Source organism: Delphinus delphis, chromosome 16, assembly GCF_949987515.2.
Source record: "Delphinus delphis chromosome 16, mDelDel1.2, whole genome shotgun sequence".
In the NCBI taxonomy this organism is placed as follows: Eukaryota; Metazoa; Chordata; class Mammalia; order Artiodactyla; family Delphinidae; genus Delphinus; species Delphinus delphis.
Window position 1 is genome coordinate 6359385 of NC_082698.1, and position 24838 is coordinate 6384222.

General features: G+C 40.6%; 1 protein-coding gene across 1 annotated transcript in view; it reads right to left on the minus strand.

The window, feature by feature from the left end:
* Nucleotides 1-24838, minus strand: part of FANK1 (fibronectin type III and ankyrin repeat domains 1) — a 115266-nt gene that overhangs the window by 20295 nt on the left and 70133 nt on the right. Inside the window, exon 2 of the mRNA XM_060033854.1 lies at nt 4050-4227. Coding sequence (XP_059889837.1) covers nt 4050-4227 — 178 coding nt within the window. The remainder of the gene's footprint in view (nt 1-4049; nt 4228-24838) is intronic.

Sequence of the window (24838 nt, forward strand, 5' to 3'; positions counted from 1 at the left end):
GACACAGGGGTGACACCAACTGCAGCACAGACACAGGGACGTCTCAGAGCAGCTGTGTATCGAACGTCTGGAGATGCACTTCTTTACACGGCCCAGGCATGGTAGCTCAAAGGATGAAGCAATCTTAGAACTTTTCCAAGTTCTATTTCCAGTAGAGGAAATATATCAAAGTGTAAAGCATACCATTATCTGTTATCAGCCAAAGCAAATATCTGATGCAAGAGCTGAGCAAACATGAAACATAACAAAGTAAGTACTGAAATGCCCAGAGACTCAGTTCCCAGACTTCTCTTCTCCCACTATGTTTCACTCCCAGCTTTCCAATCCCGCCACCTGCTGATGACTCTGAAATCCATTTCTCCAGCCCAGACTCTCCCCTGGCTGGTTCTTCCCCAACTGCCTCCTTGATGTCTCCACTTGGATGCCTGATCGTCCCCAAACAAGCTTCTGTTGCATCCCGAGTCTCCGTGGTTTGAGCTGCTCAGGCCAAAACCTTGGTGCCACCTGTGGAAGACTGGATTTTGTTCACAGGTACTTGGTGCCCTCCCAAGGATTCTATATCCCTGTGCTGTGGAGCTCAGACGTGGCAGGACTTGCTCTGAGCAATGAAGTATAAACAGAGGTGCAGTGTGTCATTCCGGGTGGAAGCTTCAAGAAACAGGGAGCCCCAATCTCTGCCTCTGCTGGCACCATGAGTAGCCACGTTCAGGCAGAGGCCACTCCACCAGCCTGCGACACACCACGGGTGTTCCGTGTGGGAAATACACGGCTGCCGTTGGGAGCCACTGAGCTTCCGGAGCTGCTGCTTCCTGCAGCCCAATGGGGCCGATCCTGAGATGCTACTGACGCCCCTTGACTATCCTCTTTCTCTCACATCCCGTATCTGGTGCACCAGCAAATTCTTCAAATCTATCTCCACAAGCCCTGATTTCACCACTTTTCACACTGTTCTGTTATCTCCCACCTAAATTATTGCAGAAGCTTCCTAATTAGCCCTCCCTGCTCTGGCCGCCTTCCCTCCTCACAGCCTGTCCTCCACTCAGCAGGCAGAGTGACCCTCCCAGAGCATATGCACCAGACCCCTCCCCAGTTTATCAGTGTCCAGTGGCTTCTCACCACACAGAGTGACAGCCCCCAAGACCCGTCCCCGCGCTGGCCCCATCCCATTACTCATTCACTTCACTCCTCAGTGTTTCTGGAACACCAGGCACGATCCCGCCTCCAGACGTTTCTGCCTGCTGTGTCTTCTGCCTGGAATGTTCTTCCACGAGGCTCATGAGGCTCCAGATACCCCTCACTTGCTTCTTTACACAGATTACCTTCTCAGTGAAGCCTTCTTCACCTCCACTCCAAGCCCCCAACTATTCTCCTCTGCTTTCCACTTGGTACTTAACCACCATCTGACACACTATATGTTTACTTCTGCATCTTACTTATCGCTTGTCTTCCTCATCACAAGGGAGGCATTTTTGTCTGTTTGTCCAGTGCTGTATCCCTGGCATCCAAAACAGTGTGTGGCACACAGTAGGTGCTGACGGAATGAATGAAATGCATGATAAGGGTACCAATTATCATAGGAATTTAGCGGGGTAGATAATAGGATAGTAAAGGGAGCTTCTCAGTCGAGGTAGAATCTGACTTGGGTGGAAGAAAGGATGGAGCAGGGGAGATTTGTCTGAACAGAGAAAACAGCTGAACACACATGCAGGAGAAGTCAAGGCATACTCGAAGGACAGTACAGCAGATTTCGTGGGAAGGTTTACGCCCAGAAATAAGAAACAGCAAGAAAGGCAGGTTGTGGGCAAACTGTGAAGGGCATCAGATGTTAGTGTAAGGAGTTGGACCTTCATTCTTCAAACAATGGAAACCCATCAAAGACAATCTGACAAAAGGAAGATTAAAAAGAAAATTAAACTAGCAAGATAGAAGGAAGGGAGAGAGGGCAATGGCCAATTCATTCAATCAGCAAATAAGGTGGACGGTTGTAGGACCTGGGGATTCAGCAGTGACTAGTCAGAAAACAGATCCTACTTGCGTCCTAGTAGGGGAAATGCCACAATCTAACAAGGGAAAGCATAGAAGGGATGTGCAAAGGGAGAACTCATGAGAACTAGATATAACTGGCTGTGAGGAGAGCCTGTGTCAAAGACAACAGCACTGATTCAAGACTGGCTGTTGGAGAAGATGAACAGAAACTGACAGGTCAAGACGAAGTTCTTAAATCCAAAATCCCAAGGTCAGATAGTCTAGATAATCGCTTTTTCAAAGAAAGGCATTTGCTAGTTTTAACGATACACCTAGGGAAAAGCAATATAATGGAGAAAAGAGGTCAAGATTAACACAGTCTAACTCTGCCACCTAGTGTCAAGGTTTGTGCTAATTCTCTGAGGGAAAGTGAGCATCTCACAACCTCGCTTAGGGTTGGGGTCTGAAGGCCTTGCTGCTGGCTCTGCAATGCCAGGCAACCGTCCAGGTGAGTTCCCGGGCCAGACAGCACTCAGGCCTCTGGGGAAAACATAACAACACAGAGACACACAGGCTGGAGGCCAGTGGACATGGCTGATCACCCAGCAAAGGAGAAGTGGAGACACAACGGAGCACCCAGGACAGCCCCCCCTAACCTGCCCAAGCATGGTTTGTGGTGCAAGAGAAACACAGTAAATAAAATACCTTTTTCTCTCTCCACAGATATACTTGTTATATCATCATTCATGCTTTTGGGTGGAAACTACTTACCAGAGAATAACACATGACATGACATGATTAAAATAATATTTCAAGTAGTCGGGCCAGGAATTATTTCATATGGCAACTACATTTCAGGTAAATGCATGTTTTCTTTTCTACGTACAAAGAATCGTTCATCAAATCGCAGGGATACCATGGTTCAGGTAACAGTCGAAGCCTGCGTATGTACCCTCACATCAGCACCCTTACCACAACGCCACCTGGAGAAAAGTCCAGCAAAGCGCTGCAACTGTCCCCTGACCGCAGCAGTGCCAGGATGCCAGCTGTGATATTGCTCTACAGTTTTCCGTAATGTTACCACTGGGGAAAATGGTAAAAGGTACATGGGATTTCTCTGTATTATTTCTTACAGCCAGATGTGAAGCTACAATTATGTCAAAATTAAAAGTTTAATATAAAACCGTATCTGCAACTCATTTCTGGTCTTCTTCCTAAAACACAAAGTCATTTTGCAAGCAGTAAAGCTGTCAAAGGAAGAAATAAGGATTGAAGTGAAGGCTAAGAAAAAAAAAATGACTTCTTGATTATTCCTGTTGCATTCATTTATTTATTGACACAACAAATATTTTGAGGGCCTCCTATGTGCTCACACTGTCTTGGAGCTGGGGAAAGAGCCTTAAGCAAGCAGGAATCTTACCTGCTTCTCGTGGAGTTTAGATGCTGGTAGGGAGACAGAAAATGAACAGTAAACAGTAAAATGACTCCGGCAGAGCTAGGTTTCACAACGCAAATGAAACAAGGTCATGGCAGAGAGGACAGCTGGGTGGAAGAATGGCTACTTCAGGTGGCCTTTTGAGGAGGGGCCAGTATTTGATATAATATGTGCATGGTGTAAAGGAACCAGCTGTATAAAAATAGAAGAAAGTGCATTCAAGGAAAAGGCAAAAAGGACAGGTTCTGATGGAGGCTGAGAGAGGTAGCAGGTTGGTTGGAAAGAGTTAACAAGGGAACAACTTCCCGAGGTCTGGGAGGTTGTCACATCTGTGAACAGAACAGCCTGAGGGGAACCTCATCTGATTTCATCCAACTCAGCTTTGATTCTGTCTCTACGTTTTGGATTTTTTAAATATACCATTAGAATATTTCAGAAGCCTAAGGGGCTCTCAAAGGTCTAGGAGGTTTAATTTCAAAGTGACTGCCCACCCTTATTTTCCAAAATTCATCACTCATGAAAAGAATGAATGCAAATGATGCTGACTCATTCCTTCAGTTTCAAAATGAGTCTTCTTGGAGACAATAGAAACCATTCCAGCTAATCAAGAAATCAAAGCAAAGGTTAAGCAGTTCAACATTGCACCTACGTATAAATGATACCATAAGTGTGCATTCTGGGGTCTTCTTCTTCAATAGAAAACCTGAACCACTGCTCCTGAGGTCCCTGCCGCTTGACTTTCTTCTCCAGATCCCAGTATAATTCAATGCTGTGATGAGTCACTTTGCCCACAACAGGTGGATGAGGCTTTGAGGATGGTGTGATTTCTAAAAAGATAAAAATTTAAAAATTAAAGATACAGTATTTCAGGACTCTATTTCCATAAGGAAGAGAGATCAGCCGAGTGCATTAGAGCTACTTGAAAATCAAACTGTGTTTTCCTATACGTCAGGCACACATGTGAGTATTCCTCCCTGTGGCTTGAAGAACATCAGAAAAGCACGAGTGATAGAAAATTTGGGTGATGCAGTGAGTTACCACATTCGTCAATGAGCAGATTGTACCATACCCATTGACATCATACTTCACTCATGGACCCTTCTAAAAGGTTACTTAACTTATGGAATTAATTAGATTTTTCTTTGAGCTGATGAAACACAGTTTGCTGCTATCATCCTTCAGTGATCTGGCTGGTAAACAAAGCCAATAGACAAATGATATTGCTGGTCCAAATATTTGTAATACAGATGACAAAGTGTTGATATCTGTTCTATATAAACAGCTCTTACAAACTAAACAAGGAAAAACCCAAAGGCTAATAATATCAATCAGGCAAAAGGCAAGCAGTAGACAGCACAGCAAAAATAACCAACATAATGTCCAAAAAAGGCATTTATATTCCCTAGTGGCTGCAGAAAAATGATGATAATTGGATATAACTTTATATACTGTCAGACACTTAAAAAGAGAGGTAACTATTAGAAGTGACAATGTCAGGAGAGGACACTCATACATTGGTGGTGGGGAAATATGAGTTCTAGCCTTTTTAGAAAGCAATCTGGCAGCATCAATTAAAATTAAAAATACATATGCCCTCCTCTCCAATCATGCCACTCTTGGTAAACTCTCCTGCCGAAACCTGAACACACAGGGACATATATATGAGGACATTAACTATTAAAGTTTTTTAGCCATTAACAGTGAATAGGAGATGACCCATTAATAAGAGAATAGTCAAATAAATGATGATATGTCCATTGCATGGAATATTACACAGGCTTTAAAAATAAATTAGTTCTATGCTAGATACCTTGAGAGGATTTCCAGAAGGTATTGTTGAGGGAGAAATCAAGATGCGGGGAAAAATACAGGATACAGGATATCCCATTTCTGTAAAAGATGGTAGGGGGCACAGCACACACCGAGCTGTTCTGCATCCAGTTGTTCTGTTTCGTGTTAGTTTTGTCTCCCTTGCTAGATTTTAAATTCCTTGAGGGCTGGGTCCATGACTTAACACTTCTTTTAAAACCTCTCTGTCCCTCAGGGTCTTTTAGGCCTCAAAAATGTTATTGATATCTGGAGAGAACGCTAATTAGAAAAGATACATGTACCCAATGTTCACAGCAGCACTATTCACAATAGCCAAGACATGGAAGCAACCTAAATGTCCACTGACAGATGAATGGATAAAGAAGATGTGGCGTATACACACACACACACTGGAATATTACTCAGCCATTAAAAGGAATGAAATAGTGCTACATGCAGCAACATGGATAGAACTAGAGATTACCATAATAAGTGAAAAAAATCAAAGATAAGTATCATATGATATCACTTTTATGTGGAATCTAAAAAAACGATACAGGTGAACTTGTTTACAAAACAGAAATAGACTCAGACGTGGAAAACAAACTTATGGTTACCAAAGGGGGTAGAGGTGGGGAGGAGAAATAAATTGGGAGTTTGGGATGAACAGATACACACTGCTATATATAAAATGGGTGAACAACAAGGATCTACTGTACAGCACAGGGAACTATATCTATGGAAAAAATCTGAAAAAGAGTATATGTACGTATTTATATATGTATAACTGAATCACTTTGCTGTATACTTGAAACACAACATTGTAAATCAATTTTTTTCTAAATGTCATTGCTTTACCACTTTTGCAGCTGACTCCCACCGACCCTGGGCCCTCCTGCAGTGCAGCCCCAGTGCAGACTAGGCTGCCCTGAGCTTGCCGGCCCCAGGCCAGGAGGAGAGATAACCACCAAGTTCCCTTACGTTCAGATCCCAGAGATACACACTAGCAGACAGCATGCTGGCTCATTCTTTCCAACTTTATTTTGTTGATATTTATTGAAAGCATGGCTTAATGGAATTGGAGAAACCTGGGTTTGAATACATGCTCTGAAACCCAGTCGAAAACACCTCACAGTGTTGTTGTTTTTTTTTTTTTGCGGTACGCGGGCCTCTTACTGCTGTGGCCCCTCCCACTGCAGAGCACAGGCTCCAGACGCGCAGGCTCAGCGGCCACGGCCCACGGACCCAGCCGCTCCGCGGCACGTGGGATCCTCCCGAACCGGGGCACGAACCCCCGTCCCCTGCATCAGCAGGCGGACTCTCAACCACTGCGCCACCAGGGAAGCCCCCTCACAGTGTTTTGTGATAAATAAATAACATATATGAAGTATCTAAATCAGTTATGGAATATTTCAGGCAATGGTATCCTACACAGCAGCTAAAAGGAAGTAGTTCTACACTCAAACCTCAAATGAGTACGTAAAAAACACAGGTTCAAAGGATGCACTACGTTATTATACTGCTTACGTAAACTTTTATAGAACATACGACACTATATATTATTTATGAATACATAGGTATGTAGTCTAAGTTAAAAACACTGATGGGGAGAATGCACACCGCCAGGATAGAGTTCTCTTGCAAAAGTCAGGGAAAGGATGAGGTATGCTCAGGTAGGGAAGGTGACTCACCACTATATTTGTAAGGTTTCATGCCATTAAGAATTTAAGGCACTTATGGCAAAATTTTACCATTTGAAAGCTATGTGGTACATTGGGGTATATGCTGATTTTCAACTATTTTCGTATGTTTGCAATATTGATTTTTAAGAAATAACTATAAAAATAAATGCTATACATTGCTCTTAGGGAGCTGTTGGTTTTCTTAGTGAAACCTATTTCAGTGTTCTAAGTACTAATTAACGCCATGGGGAGAGGAATTAACGATCACATACCACGTGTCAGACATGGGTCTTTCAACATGACTCATCTCATTTTGTCCCAGCAACTCTGGCTGGGGAACATAATGGTGACTCACACCCTTACACTATGACACTGTCGCTGAGCAACTCTTTTCTTTCTTTTCAGAGCCCCCTAAAACCATTCAAAGACCAGGACTGGTAGACTGTCATGGATTACCCTCAATATAAGTAGAAGCTGAGTAAAATTTCTATTCCAAAGACATCTAGCTTAGAAAACTCGGATTGACATATACACACTACTATACAGTATATAAAATAGAGAACCAACAAGGACCTACTGTATAGCACAAGGTACTATACCCAACATTTTGTAATAAGCTATAAGGGAAGTGAATCTGAAGAAGAATATATATATTATATATATAATATATTATATATAATATATTATATATATAATATATTATATATATGTACACACACGTATAACTGAATTGCTGTGCTGTACACCTGAAACTAACATGATATTGTAAATCAACTATACTTCACTTTTATAAAAGAGAAAACTAACAATCCCATTGTAAATTAAGATAGGTAAGAAATTCTAAACGAATGCCAAATCTCCAAAGGGACCAACCAAATGGTTCACCACAAATTTACATGAGGAATAAAAAGATACTATTCCCAGTTATGCACGGGTCTCTCATGCCTTTTGCTCTTTACCAATCATTGATACAGGCACATAACCTGAGACCTCTACCTGTTAGCTTGGCACTGGCCACAGATGGTCCACCGCCAGCTGCAGGCTCAGGACAGAGTCAGAGCCCTCCCTGCTAGTCGTCACCCCCTCCAGATCTGGTACGCCGGAAAAGCGGTGGTGTCTAGAGAGTTGATTTATTGTGACTCACTTTTAAGGAGTGATCGAAGCTTCTCAGACCCACAGCCTCTCCGAGGCTCAGCACCCATGAGTGAAAACTGACTGAAGGCACGGCCGTCATAGCACGGACTTGGCTGACCCCGAGACACCACTTTGCACCACTTTACTCGCCCAGACCCCGAAGGTCAGTGCGGTGACCAGCAATGATGTTCTGCGTCTTCTTTACTTTGAAGCACAGCTTATCAAGATGCAGTTCCCCAGCTAGGCAAGAGCAGCTTCGGGCAGAAAACTATTAACGCCACACAGGACCCAGAGGGTCAGCCCATGAGTGAATGTCCCCATCAGGTGAGAGCTGTGGGCTTTCTAGGTGGCCAAAAAATAGGGGATGAAAGCAAACTTGTTTTGTTTTGGTTTTCAGCCAACCTAGAGTCATTTGACGGGTGTGTTTTAACTCTTACAGCATCGTGCCCATACACTGCAGCTTGTGTTTTCTCTTTGATAAAAATTCTGGTATTTTTGTCATGACCAGCTAATACACGTATTTGAGGATGTTAGTTTTAGGATGGATTCTAAAATAAACATAGGAACAGGTCACTAGCCAAAGTGCAAACATCACTGTGCCAAGGGAAGAGAGGCCCTGACAGAAACGACAGGTCCCGGGTCAGCTCCGAGCCTCCAGGAAAGCTGACAGAAACGACAAGTAACAGGCCCACTCCTGGGAGGAGAACAGCAATGACTACAGTACAAGTTACGTGGCACTCACTTTCTGACAGGCGCCATCATGGATGCTTTATTCATTCATTTAATTTCCACTACAACTCTATAAGGATTTTTGTCATCTCCATTATAAAAAATCTCAGACACAGAGAGTTTAAGTAACTTGCCCAAGGTCACAGCACAGTACCTGGCAGAACCAGGGTTAAAACACAGGCTGCCTCTCAGCAACAGAGATGCCATATGCAGACGTGGAGTGAAAAATCTACTACTGGTTAGATCTCCAGATTTCCTCCAGCCACTCATCTTAAATCAGGTTTGACCTGTGAACCCGCCTGAACCCCAAGCATATTTTTAAATGACCAAGAGAACTTAACGAGAGAAAGGGAAGATAGTGAAAGCCAGGTGATTGAATGAATGAAGTGTGGGGATGTCCGAGCAGGACGAGGGAGCGAGGGCAGCTCCCTCTCAGCCGCGGGGTCAGGAGGCTGCTTGTCTACAGGGACTCGGTCCATAAAAAGGAAGATAAGATGGTCTAGGAGGATCACAGGAGGCCAAGAAGCAGACAGATTTGGCCACATTCACCTTGACACTGTGAAGTGGGTAGGAAGTCAGACAGCTGCCTCTTTATGTTCAGCATGGAATGCAGAGGAGGAAAGGTCCTCAAATGTGGGTAAAACAATGAGAGAGAGAACTCACTGATAATCCGAGAAGAGTGTTTGTACCAGGGCAAGGAACAGGGACTGTATCAGGAAAGTATGCTAAATGGAGTTTACTACCAGCACATGAACAAATTCCTCTATTTTAAATGTTATCACCCTCAAGTTCCACTGTGAAGCTAGAATTGCAAGGGGAGGTAAGTATATCTAGGAGGACAGCCCTGACTCACTCTACTCTGGGATGAACCTACTGGCTGTTTGACAAGTAATAATACATCTTTCCTAAAATGACTACAATCAACATTTTGAAAAGCTCAAAAGCTCACCTTTGTTCTATTTCTTTGTTTAACCAGGATGTTTATATCCACATTTGTATTTATATTTATCTAAGTAGAAACGCTATTTTGGGAATTGTTTTCATAAGTTTTATAAAATATATATACAACATACCCACAAACACATATTCGTAGACACAATTTAGATTTATATAAAAGTTTTAGAACTCTATTTTTTCCTGATTATAAGTATCAGATCTTTTAAAAGGTGCTTTTGCTTATTTAAGTCTCATAACCAGTATCCACATTTAGCCAATCACATCATCTTATGTCAAACTCAGGCTTAAAGTTTATTTGAACTTTTCTAAAGATTACTGACAAAAAAGGGGGGGGGGTCTTACTTTCAATTTCGCATCTTTACTTTAAACAACTGATAGGCTCTTTCCATCATGGCAGATTTTTTTAACCTTAAAAGTTTTTCATTTCATTTCATTTGTTGAGACGTGGATGGATCTAGAGACTGTCATACAGAGTGAAGTAAGTCAGAAAGAGAAAGACAAATATTGTATATTAATGCATATATGTGGAACCTAGAAAAATGGTACAGATGAACCGGTTTGCAGGGCAGAAATTGAGACACAGATGTAGAGAACAAACGTATGGACACCAAGGGGGAAAGCGGGGGTGGGGGGTGGGGCACATGAATTGGGAGATTGGGGTTGACATGTATACACTGATGTGTATAAAATGGATGACTAATAAGAACCTGCTGTATAAAAAAATAAAATAAAATTCAAAAATTTAAATAAATTAAAAAAAAAAGTTTTTCAACAGAGGACAGTGGTTGCCAGGGGCTGGTGGGAGTGGGTGGGAGCGGGGCGGGCGGGATGTATAATGGGTGAAGGGGGTCAAAAGTTACAAACTTCCAGCTATAAAATAATTGTCACGGGGATGTAACCTACAGCATGGTGACTATAGTTAATATTGCACACTTGAAAGCTGCTAAGAGTAGATCTTAAAAGTCCTCATCACAAGAAAAAATGGGAAAAACGCTTATAACTGTATGGTGACGGATGTTACCTAGACTTATCATGGTGATCATTTTGCTATGTATAAAAATGTCGAATCATTATGTTGTACACCTGGTGTCAATTATTCCTAAATAAAATAAATATAGATATATACTAAAAAAAAAGTTTTCCAAAAAAATGAAAAAAGAAAAAAACAGCAACAAAACTACCAGGCTGATCTTAAAAGGACAATTATATGAGAATTTACGTACGTGTTGTGTACTAGAAAAGCTTTTTGTAAGAAAGTTCTTGTGCAAATCTGACAAAACAATTTTATGCCCCTCTTGCCAGTTGTCAAGTAACAAATAATATGAAAATGAAATATAGAGGGCTTCATACACTGTCACCTTTCAGTCCCTATGGTTACGAAGATGGCATAAAACGTGGCTCTCCAGTGCACCAGAAATCCATTTTAAAAAGCTATCATTTATAAATTATAGGTTTAAACACAGAAAACTATAAAGTTTAAATAAACCACTGAACAATATTAGGCCTTATTCTAAAATTTTAAATATGTAGGTTGTAATAATGTAACAGAAATGTGCCAGCCCCGTAGGAGGAAACTGAAAAGGTGAGTAAAAACATTACTCAGTATCTTAATGATAGGCAGCTGAACACATTTGAAGAGCTACAGAGAATTTGTGATCATGATCTGTATTGGAATTAGCAATTCTGATTAGTATCATGAAAAGCAGGGACTGATGAAGAGAGAAAGCAAACTTGAGTCTGTTCATCATAAACGTGCAATACCGTAAAAGCAGAATGGTAGATTCCCGGCCCTTCCAAAGACACGTGCAAATTTACTGAGGTCAAATTTCATTGACAAGGGACATCTGCAGCCTGGCCTCTGGTGGCAGATGGTCTACAATCAGGATGACAGCACACTGAGGGGACGCTATATAAAGAACAGTGGTGGCGGCCCCCTCAGCGCAATTCATCATAGCTTGACCACACATTTATACCAGCCATAAATCAAGAACATATTCCAGATAAATAAGACGTGGAGATCATAATCATTAAAAGTGTCAAAAATATGTTTGCCGTGAATACATATTAAAGAAGGACTTTTTCAATCAAATATCACAATACCTACATAGTGATGACAGTTTCTCCTTTCACTTAAAAATGAAATATGACAGTTAAAATGAGTTTCATTCCACCAAACTATTATACTGCTGTCATAAAATGAATCCTATAAAACCCTTATAGATGAAAGGACCAAGGACAGAAGTAATTTTAAAATTTATAAATGATAACTACCAGTAACCACAATTAAGAAAATGCTTGAAGTTTCTATTAACTTTAAAAGGGGGGAGGACTTCTCTAGTGGCACAGTGGTTAAGAATCCGCCTGCCAATGCAGGGGAAACGGGTTCAATCCCTGGTCCGGGAAGATCCCACATGCCGCAGAGCAACTAAGCCCGTGCGCCACAACTACTGAAGCCTGCACTCTAGAGCCCACGAGCCACAACTACTGAGCCCGTGTGCCACAACTACTGAAGCCCATGCACCTAGAGCCCGTGCTCTGTAATGAGAAGCCACCGCAACGAGAAGCCTGCGCACCGCAACAGAGTAGCCCCCACTCACCGCAACTAGAGAAAGCCCGCGCAGCAACAAAGACCCAACGCAGCCAAAAATAAATACTTAAAAAATAAAAGGGGGGAAATAACTGTGAGGTGTCATTTTATTTATAAAATTGGATGACAAACATGTAATGGTAATATCATATGCTGTTTAAGATTGTGATAAAACTGGCTTGCTTATAGTTTGTGGATAGCACCATATATCAAACAATCCTTTACTAAAGCAATTTGGCCATATTCAAAACAATGATTATGAAAATATCCCACCTGGTGACCCCGCTCCTAGAAACATGTCCAAAGAAAATAATTCAAAACCAAAAAATAAACTTAAAAGCTAAAATGTTTTTATTATGTATACTTTTACTTATTAAAAAATTTCAAACATATAAAAAAGTAGAAACAATAGTATCGTGAATCCCCTTGTACTTTACACCCAGCTTCGTCAATTAACAGCATGATTATGGCTGATAATCATCTTATTTCATCTATGCTTCCACTTACCTCCATCCGTCCCTCAAACGTGGATTATTTAATAGCTAAAAGTTTTTATTGAAGTACAGTTAATTTACAGTGTTGTGTTAACTTCAGGTGTACAGCAAATTGATTCCATTATATATATATTCTTTTTTAGATTATTTTCCCTTATAGGTTATTACAAGATACTGAGTATAGGTCTCTGTGCTATACAGTAGGTCCTTGTTGTTTATCTATTTTATATATAGTAGTGTGTTTTTTGTTTTGTTTTGTTTTGTTTGCAGTATGCGGGCCTCTCACTGTTGTGGCCTCTCCCATTGCAGAGCACAGGTTCCGGATGCACAGGCTCAGTGGCCATGGCTCACGAGCCCAGCCGCTCCGCGACATGTGGAATCTTCCCGGACCGGGGCACAAACCTGTGTCCCCTGCATCGGCAGGCGGACTCTCAACCGCTGTGCCACCAGGGAAGCCCAGTAGTGTGTATATTTTAATCCCAAACTCCTAATTTATTCCCTCTCCCCCACTATCCCCTTTGGTAACCATAAATTTGTTTTCTATGTCTGTGAGTCCATTTCTGTTTTATAAATAAGTTCATTTGTATCCTTTTTTTAGATTCTACATATAAGTAATATCATAAGATATTTCTTTCTTCATTTTACATGCTAATCTCTAGGTCCATCCATGTTGCCACAAATGACATTATTTCATTTTTTATGGCTGAGTAATATTCCATTGTATATATGTACCACATTGACTTTATCCATTCATCTGTTGATGGACATTTAAGTTGCTTCCATGTCTTGCCTGTTGTAAATAGTGCTGTTTTAATAGCTAAATTTTAATTAGCCTTCACTTTGTATCAGACTGTGTCCTCAGCAATTTACATATATTTTATCATTTAATCTTCATAGCGACCTTAGGAAGCACTTGAATTTCCTCCATTTTAGAGATGGACCATAGATACACGAAGGTCACACAGCCTTCCAGGGAGGGCATCCAGGAATCAGCGGAACAAGGATTTGAACCCAGGCAATATGACTCCAGAACCATGCCCTCAAGCTCTCTACATGCAATCTACTACATGCCTGTGTTTAAGTACATAGATACATAAATGATAACATAAAATAAAAACCAAGAGAATCACTTTAGCATCATTGGTAGCAATAAAAACTGCAAACAATATAAATGTCTAAGAATATAGAATTTGTTACATACACTGTAGTACATCATTTAAATGCAGAAATATTTAGCCACTAAAAAGCCACATGGAATATATACTAGTGTAAGTACATTTGATATGCTGAGGGAGGAATACAAATTTGCACAGACACTGATTATAATGATAAAATCTACAGATGCATATGGACAGAAGAACTGAAAAAAATTTAGAAAAATGAAATACAGTTCGAGTGGTAGAATTATGGCTCGTTTTTTGGTAAATTTTAATGTTGTAATAGCATTGAATAAGAAAAATGGAATTACGCATTTTCACTTATTCTTAATGAAAACAAAATTCAGCCAAGATAAACCGGCAGTCTAGATTCTTCCTCCCTGAGCTTGTTTGTATATAACTGAAACAAGTCTGATAAAAGTAAACCAAGAATTAAGTCAGTGTGGGTGCTTCATACATGAGACATTTCAATTACCCTCTGGTTCAATTTATTGACCATTTTGGTGTCAAGCAGATATTCTACATCACATTCATTTCCAAGGAGTAAGTTTTCATCCATTCATTCAGCACGTTGGTGGGACACTGACTCTGTATCCCAAGGGCCCAAGCACCACCAAGGAGGGGGGAAGGGTGCTAAGGGACCAGCAGGGAACCCTGGCACCAAATACAAACCAGAGAGTTGCCACTGGGAAAGGGGAGGTGGCAGGTGCAGAGAGGGCCCCTCATCTAATCTGGGGGGTGAGGTGTCCTTAAGTGAGTTTTGAAGGATGAGGGGGATGAGTCTAGCAGAGCCTGTGGGCAGAGAGTACATCATTTGTTGAAAACATTTTAGTTTCCTTAGAAAATTCTCTCATGTTTTTATTCCCAAGCACCCTTATCTTTTAAGAGAAAACAAGATAAAATGCAAACTGCTGGAAGCTGCTTCTCCCAGCCTTGCTAGTAAGCTCTTCAAGGGCAAAAGTCACTTCAGATATCAAAAACCAAACGAAAAAAACTAAACTAACAAGCCAAAAACAAAAGACAAAACCTCCTAGAGTAAAAGAATCGGGAAACACTGCCTCTTGCCCTGACTCCACCACAGATTCTCCTCATCGGGGACACGGGGATAATACCTTCCCACCCTCCCTGTCAGATTTACTGCAAAGAAAAAATAATGTGATTTTAAAAATACTGAAAAGTGAATTGACATGGATAAGAGCTTCACAGACATAAGGCAGTAGTAACAATTTTGAAAATGTTCACCTATTTTATACTTTTTGCTACATGGAAACCCTGCTTGGAATTTTATAGTTTAATAGGTAATAGGCAAAAGAAGTATTCTTCCAAGCTATTTCTTTTGTCTAATTATAATAACTACAGGTTACTGCAGGCTGGCTCAGAGCAGGCACCGTACGGGTCAACGATGTGTCTAAACCTCGCAACGAGGAAGGGAGAGGAGCTGACCAAGCCTCGAAGAGGTAAAGCAGCTTGTTCAGGTCCTCAAAACCCGCAAGTGGGGAGCAGGGCTGTCAGCCCAGGCCTCTTAACGCAGAGTCTTGCTCTCAGGCTCAGGCTTTGTGGTGTGGCGCCTCAGAGCTCTTCAATGGAAACCAACAATGAATCCCCATGAGACAACATCTTCCACAATCAGACAAGCAAAATCAAATTGCTGATTATTTTCTTTTTGACACAGAGCATGTCATTGAAGTTTAAAATGAATTTATAGTGAGAAATGGCAGGATGTGTTAACAGTGGTGATAGGGCATTTTTCACAACACATCTGCTTAGCATACATAGGTTTGTTTTTGTTTTTGCGGTACGCGGGCCTCTCACTGTTGTGGCCTCCCCCGTTGCAGAGCACAGGCTCCGGACGCGCAGGCTCAGTGGCCATGGCTCACAGGCCCAGCCGCTCCGCGGCATGTGGGATCTTCCCTGGACCAGGGCACGAACCCGTGTCCCCTGCATCGGCAGGCGGACTCTCAACCACTGCGCCACCAGGGAAGCCCCAGGTTTTTTTTTTTTTAATTGAAATATAGTTCATTTACAACATTGTGTTATTTTCTGGTGTACAAAGTGATTCAGTTTTATATACATATCTTTTTCAGATTCTTTTCCATTATAGTTTATTACAAGATATTGAATAATTGTTCCCTGTGCTATACAGTAGAACCTTGTTTATCTACTTTATACATAGTAGTTCGTATCTGCTAATCCTAAACTCCTAATTTATTCCCTCTCCCCTGCCCCCTTCCCCTTTGGTAATCTTAAGTTTGTTCTCTATATCTGTGAGTTTATTTGTTTTTTAAATAAGTTCATTTGTATATTTTAGATTCCACATATAAACATATAAATCATATCATATATTTGTCTTTCTCAGTCTGACTTACTTCACTTGGTATGATAATCTCTAGGTCCATCCATGTTGCTGCAAATGGCATTATTTCATTCTTTTTTATGGCTGAGTAATATTCCATTGTGTATATATACCATATCTTCTTTATCCATTCATCTGCTGATGGACATTTAGGCTGCATGTGGGATCTTCCCCGACCAGGGCACGAACCCGTGTCCCCTGCATCAGCAGGCGGACTCTCAACCACTGCGCCACCAGGGAAGCCCTGCCCATTTTTTGATTGGGTTATTTTTGGGGTGTTTTTAGTCATTTTGTTTTGGTTTTTTACAGAATACATACATTCTTAAGAAAACCCCACCACTGAAGGGTCTGACCAAGCCACTCAGCAGAAGCAGAATACCAATGCAGCACATGCAATCTCACCAATGATCAGAACAATGCAATTCAAACAGCGAGATTGCACAGTCATCAAACTTACAAAAACTGAAATCTGCCAATGTCAGAGAACAGAAACAGAGGCAACACTCCTAAACTGCCAGTGGAAGCACAAGTTGGGAAATCTCTTTGGAGAGCAACTTGGCAAAGTGAAGTAAAGTTCAGGAAGTGGGAGTTCCACTCCCGGCTACAGTCGCTGATATACAGGAATACTCATGGAAAGTTTGCAGTTGGGAAAAATTGAAAACCAGCTCAATGGCTGGCATGAGAGGATTGGATGAATTATGAATAAAATCATACACTGCAATACTATATAGCAGTTAAGATTAAAGTTACAATTAAATATATCTACATTAATAAATCGGGGGCAGAGAGGGGTTGAATCACTAAAGCAAGTTGTGAAACGATATGTACAGAATGATACAATTTACCTAAGGCTCGAGAAAACAAACCTATATCAAAAGGAGGGAGAGAAAGGAATGGAATGGCAGAAAAATAATTTTATTGGCAACGTATTGTTTCTTAAGCCAGGTGGTGGCACATGAATATTTATTATATTATTTTATATATGTTATGCCTGAACTATTTAATAAAAGAACAGAACAAGGTACTGCATGCATGGATGTATTTATATCCTACTGTCTTTACTCATCTCCCAAGTAAATGGGTATCCAGGTAACCTGTTCTTCAAAACTACCTTAAAATGTTATATAAAGGTGGTCCAGTTTAAAATTCAGAAATCCTTGAGTTTCAAGTCTAGAATATTTTCTACATTCCAATGACACATTCAATCCAACTAGACTCTAAGCTCCTTGAGGAGATGAGCTGAGGTCCCTTCACTTTCTATCCCCAAAATCATTCAATTAATGTTTGATCCAAGCCAATGTGACATTATTCAAATACTCCTTAAAATATGTTGCAAATAATTTAACCATGAAAGATAAGTAGTGTCTTAACTGACAATATATAACTTAGAATATTTTATTCTACAGCTGTCAATGCTTATCAATACTTAGACTGCATATTATTTGCCAGTAGGTGTGAAAAATAGAAACTTCCAATAAGCAAAGAGAGGTCCTCCAGTGTTTGCCTCATGAGTTCAAAGCATCATGTTGCCCATCTTCTAGTTCACACGGGTCACCCCATAGGATGTGACGCTTTGTCTCTTGACTCTGATGTTTGTCAGTTGCCTTCCAGGCAGCGCTATAAAAGCTAACTCAATCCAGCTCGTAACATAAATCGACTATATTGTTATGGACCTCTCTTATTCACACAAATATAATGGAATAAAGCATACTGACACAAAAATCTTTGAAACCCTACAGCTTTTTAGCACATTTTGCAGTTTAAAGAGTGATTACATCAGGGGTTATGGTCTTAAATTTCTCTCAACCGCCGCTTTCCTTCTCTGTTCCCTCTCCCACCAATCTCCCTTTTTCTAACCATTCTCTGTTCTTTGGTTGTCAATATCTTTTTTTGAATGTTACTATGTGGTAGACACCCTGCTCAGTACTGAGAGTATGGGAGGACAAGACGGGCGGGTCCAGTTCTCACTGAGTCTGGTCTTGCAGCTGATGCAAACGTATGACAACAGAACCCAAAACAATTCCTACAATTGTGATCATTGCTCTAAAGAAAAAAGACCAAGGTGCCAAGAGACATTTGAGCTGATGCCTCAAAGATGCAGCCCAGAAAGGGCTATGAAGAACATTACAGCAAGAAAAAGCACACATCATTCCACTTAACATTGACAGTAACATGCAGTGCAACCTTCTCGGAATGCAAATCCAAACCTAAAAATAAATCAGATAATTTTAAAAGGACTAGAGTGGTCCAATTAACATTAAGACCTCCATAGAAAACTTCAACCCTCATTATCAACATAGCTGATAAATAGGAATGTTTAAAAGTTGTAATTTATTAATGAAATCACTGCAATTTTCATTATATGTCAATACATAATATTTGCCACATACTGTGCGCTTCCAAATGAGATGGGTTTTTTTTGTTTTTTTTTTTTGCGGTACGCGGGCCTCTCACTGCTGTGGCCTCTCCCATTGCGGAGCACAGGCTCCGGACGCACAGGCTCAGCGGCCATGGCTCACCGGCCCAGCCGCTCCGCGGCATGTGGGATCTTCCCGGACGGGGGCACGAACCCGTGTCCCCTGCATCAGCAGGCGGACTCTCAACCACTGCGCCACCAGGGAAGCCCCAAATGAGGTTATAACTTATAACCATGTCCCTGGTTCTCCAACAGCAATGGTTTGCAACAAAAAGAACAAACAGAAAGGCTGGATAACTTACCATATAAAAACAAATTTTTAACCATAAATTTCTCCAAACTCATTCTAAATAGGTTACCAGGGCGTACACGGAAAAATAAATTATACTTTCGCAGCCACTGATCAAAGAACCAGGATCATACATCGAGTATTAATTGTAAAGAATGGTCATTGTTCTTTGCATTTATCAGAATGAAGTCCTGAATGAGAAATCCCCGCTTCTACTATGGGACTGCTTTCATATTCACCTGTTTCCTGCCTCTAAGCATGTCTTAACAGGCAAGATTCACTGTCAGACCCTTCACTGTAAATAGTAAGTAAACCCGTTCAGCGAACAAAATTCAAAGGCAGCTAGTATGTTAGAGTTCTCCTTCCAAAAAGCCTCTCCTCCAATGTCTAAGAAATGGTTTGGAAATCGATTTACTTCCCCTCTCTGCACTAGTTACAAACGTGCAGCTTTTTTTTTTTTACATCTTCATTGGAGTATAATAGCTTTACAATGGTGTGTTAGCTTCTGCTTTATAACAAAGTGAATCAGTTATATATATACATATGTTCCCATATCTCTTCCCTCTTGCGTCTCCCCTCCCTCCCACCCTCCCTATCCCACCCCTCCAGGCGGTCACAAAGCACCGAACTGAACTCCCTGTGCTATGCGGCCGCTTCCCACTAGCTATCTACCTTACGTTTGGTAGTGTCTGTATGTCCATGCCTGTCTCTCGGGGAGGGGGAAGGGGGGGGAAGGGCGAGCTGGGACAAATGTGTGGCTTTGATCTCGGCTTGAGCACAAGTAAATCTTTTTGATCTTCCCATTGGGCGCTGCTTCCCTCTTCACCCTTTTCCAGCTCCCTACCCCTCAACCTCCTCCCACTGTTCTCACACCTACCCCCTATCCCCACCCTTCAACTCTTAAACTTCCTAAAATTATTTAGGAGATCTCTACTTGAAATTATCTTTAACCCACAGCTTTTGTTTTCATTCACACTGTCTTACTATAGCATGAAAATGTATGTCCCTTTCAAAAACCAAAATTACAGAATCATCCAACAAATGAAAATTGGCACATGTTAGGCACTCAAGTATAACCTCAATTAACAAGGAAGGTAATAAATACCATCTGGTAAAATAAGTTCAAAAAGCATGCTGTACTAACTCGAAAAAGAAACAAAGATAGTTACTCAGATGTTGGAAACTTGGAAAACTAATTCTCTCAATGAAGCACATTTTCCCCAAAAGGTGATAGTATTACTTTTTTCGAATATAAAAGCAATACCTACTCACTGAGTTTTTAGAAATCAAGCAATACAGAAATACTGAAACAGGAAATAAAAGTTCTCTCATAACCTCCTCCCCAGAGATGACCACCAGCAATAGCTTGATGAAAATTCAACGATTTCTTTAGCAAAGATACATAAAACTTTACAAAGAGGGCATTAAACTCAAGGTACTGTTCTGCAGTTTGCCTTTTTCAATTAACAGGCTATTGGTTGAGATTCTTGCATATTAATACACGTGACTTTAACTCAATTTTTAAAAACAAACTACTCTTTGTATACAATTGTTTATTACAGACAACACTTCAATTAAAAAGTTTTTTGCATTTAACTTTACACAGTGATGCAAATATTTTTACAAGACAAATTCCTGGAAGTAGAATTGTTGAGTCTTTGGATGTGTATATGTTTAATTTTGGTGCACATTGTCAAAATGCTCTTTAAAAGGAGCAATTATCAATGTACCAACTGTGTGGGAGAGATTGGTTTTCTCCCATCCAGGCAAACAAGAATATTATCAACCCCCCAAACCAGGTGTGAGGTAAAACATATACACAGAAATGTACAAGACAACTTGGTAAAACCATTGTCGCATTATTAATAACACAGTAATGAAAAACTAGAAATAGCCTTCTCAGCAAGAGAATAGAGTGAGGTTCATTTCTATTACAGGATACTGTATATAAAAATAAATGGTATCTTCTATTTAGATGCCACCTGGAACCACTGTGCTTCTTTCTTCAGTTCATATTCACTATATTACCTTATAAAATATGCAAAATAATCGAATGTATTGTTTATATACACATGTGTAAGAAAATTATAAAAACATTCATTCATTCAGTAAATATTTACTGAGAGCCTACTATGAATGATGCACTGATGTAATACTGGGGATTGAGCAATAAACAAATTCAACAAAAATCTCTACCTCAAGGAGTTTATGTTTTAATGGATGGGGGGAAAAGACACTTAACAAATAAGCAAAATACATTGCGTGTTAGGAGAAAATATCTTTACAACCACAGACTACACAAAGATTTCTTACACGGGACACAAAAACCATTAACCATAAAAGGAAAAAATTTGATAAGTTGAGTTTCAATAAAATGAAAAGCTTCTACTCTTTGAAAATCACCATTATTAAAATAAAAAGATAATATAGGGTGGGAGAAAATACTAATGATACATATATCTAACAAATGACTTGTGTCCAGAATATAATTATTAATATATTTTATATTACAACTCAATAAGAAGAAGACACACAACACAATTTAAAAACAAGCATAAAAACTGACATAGTAGGGCTTCCCTGGTGGCGCAGTGGTTGAGAGTCCGTCTGCCGATGCAGGGGACATGGGTTCATGCCCCGGTCCGGGAAGATCCCACATGCCGCGGAGGGGCTGGGCCTGTGAGCCGTGGCCGCTAAGCCTGCGCGTCTGGAGCCTGTGCTCCGCAACGGGAGAGGCCGCAACAGTGAAAGGCCCGCATACCGCCAAAAAAAAACCAAAAAAATCTAGCAGACTCTCTGAAGGACCGTCCACTCCGCAACAGTTAGACCTAGGATGGGACACATCCTTTGAGACATTGCTGGTCTCACAAAAGGTAGAATTACCCAGGGACAGCTCACCTCTTCCCCATCTCCCCACCCCATAAAAAATTTTAAAATATGAGCAGGGTTCAGATCGTTCAGGAACCAGAGGGAACAGAAATCTCTGCCTCAACCTCCTTTCAGCTGCACTTGGCTTCACTGTGCTTCACAGATTTGGCTTTAAAAAATAATTACAAACTGAAAGTTTGTGGCACCCCTGTGCTGCGCAAGCCTATCTGTGCCATTGTTTCAACAGCATTTATTCATTCCTGTCTCTTGTCACGTTTTGGTAATTCTCTCCCAATATTTCAAACCTGCTCTATATTATCGTTATATTCGTTATGGTGATCTGTGATCAGTGATCTTTGACGTTACAACAACTCACTGAAGGCTCGGATGACAGCATTTTTTAGCAACACAGTATTTTTTAATTAAGGTATGTACATTGTTTTGTTTTCAGACATAACTCTAATGCACACTTAATAGACAGCGGTATATTCTAAGCGTAACTTTCACATGCACGGGGAAACCAGAGCATTCGAGTAATGAACTTTGTGATATTTGCCTTATTGCAGCGGCCTGGACCTGAACCCACAATATCGCTGAGGTCTTCTTGTACAGGGACACCAGAAAACAGGAACAAAGGAACCTAGAACAAAGGAACCTAGGAACAGGAACCAGGACCAGAGAAGCGGGCAGTCAGAGGGATGGAGAACCAGAGCTGGCCTGGCCTGTAGGCAGTGGGGCGTGAGGTTGCCATGAGGCTAGAGTAATGCAGCAACCCTGCTGCCGGGATATTGAACTGGAAAAGCAGCAGCAGCTGAGCCAGAGGCTCCTGTTCTGAACGAGTCTCCAGGGGCTCCAAAGTGGTCACAGTTCCCACAAGCCCCTCGGCTACTTCCAGGGCAGAAGAAAATGATCTCCTAAGGAAAGAGTCCCCAGCTTAGCCACACATTTTAAGGTCAAAGATCACCAAATACAAAGGAAGGCAAGCAGGCGCACAGTCAGAGACATAGGCCCTTGCAGTAAACATGTCTTTTTATTCTGTTGTTCAGACATCTGGGGCCTTACTGACCCTGGGGAGACCGCCCCTCCCAGGCCTAGCTGATTCCTGGAGATGGTGAATTTGCCCTCCAGTGCACTTTTCCTATGAAAAAATAACCAATCCAGAGCCCACTTAAAAACACCCTCCAAGAACTGAAGAGGTTGAAATTGTCACATTAAGAATATCTAAGAGTCAGGTACAAAAGTTCTAAAGAAATAAAAGAATTATTTCCAAAGTTGAATGTATAACAAGAAACTATTAGGAATAACCAAAAATATCTGAAGAAAAAAGTGGAAATTCTAGAAGTGAAAATATAATTGTTGAAATACAAAACTAAGTAGGTGGGTAAAATGGCAAAGTAAGCAGAAATGAAAAGATAATTATATATCTGGAGAACTTACCCAATTTACCCAGAATAAAGCAAAGACTGAACGTATAAAACAGAGGTTAAAAAAAATAGAATGAGAAGATCTAACAAAGTGCCAGAAAGGAAGAAGAAAATGGAGGAGAGGCAACATTTAAAGGATAATCATTGAAAATGTACCATAACTAATTAAAAATATGAATTTACAACTTTAGGAAGAAAAACACATCCCAAGCAGGATCAATAGGAAAAAACATGCCTAGACACAAAAATGAAACAACAGAACATCAAAGGCAATGATGAGACCCCAAAAGCAACTAGAGAAAAAACACACATCCCCTTAAAAAGGAACATCAGGATGACAGCAGAATTCTCAAGGACAACAATGGAAGCCAGAAAACAATACAGTGATATTTTCAGAGAGAAAAGAAAAACTAGCTGTTAGCCTAGAACCATACAGTCAGTAAAAATTCCCTTCAAGAACAAGAATAAACACATTTACCAATAAAAAACGAAAGTATTTTGCAAATATTTGTAAAACATATGCTGGATGAAGAACTCATATCCAAAATACAAAAAGAATTCTTAAAACTCAACCATAGGAAAACAATCCAATTAAGGAACTGGCAAAAGAGCTGGATACCTCACCAAAGAAGACATACAATACAGATGGCAAAAGACATATAATACATGAAAAGATGCTCAACATCATACATCATTAGGAAATTGCAAATTGAAACAACGTGACACTACTATGCACTATATGTCAGAATGGCTGAAATCCAAAAGCCTGACAACAACAAAAGCTAGCAAAGATGCAGAGCAATAGGAACTCTCATTCACTGCTGGTGGAAATGCAAAATGGTACAGCCACTTTGGAAGACAGTTTGGCAGTTTTTTTCCAAAGTTAAACATAGTCTTGCCATATGATTCAGCAATCATGCACCTAGGTAATTACCCAGTTGACTTGAAGACTTATGTTTACCCAAAAACTCGCATGATACTGTTTGCAACAGCTTTGTTCATAATGGCCCAAAACTAGAAACAATAGGTCCTTTGATGGATAAACAAACTGTGGTATATCCCTACAATGGAATGTTATTCAGCAATGAAAAGGAAAGGATTATCAGGCTGTGAGAAAAACATGGAAGAATCTTAAGGGCGTATCGCTAAATGAAAGAAACCAGTCTGACAAAGATACATCTGTATGATGCCAATTATTATGTTCTCAAAAAAGCAAAACTATGGAGACAGTAAAAAGATAGTTGCCAGAGGTTTCAGGAGAGGGAAGGAGGGATGAATAGGTGAAACATAGGGGCATTGTTTATGGCAGTGAAACTATGATACTGTAAAGGTGGACACATGACACTATACATTTGTCAAAAACCACAGAACCTTACAGCGCAAAGAGTGAAGCTTAATGTATGCAAATTTTAAAAAATCATTCAGGTGGTTGCAGAATATCAAGGTGGAAAACAGAATGTGACAAAACAATCTAACTCTATTACAAATGTGTAAAACTACCTAACTGAGGTAGGGGAAAGGGTTCTGCCCTATGTAACT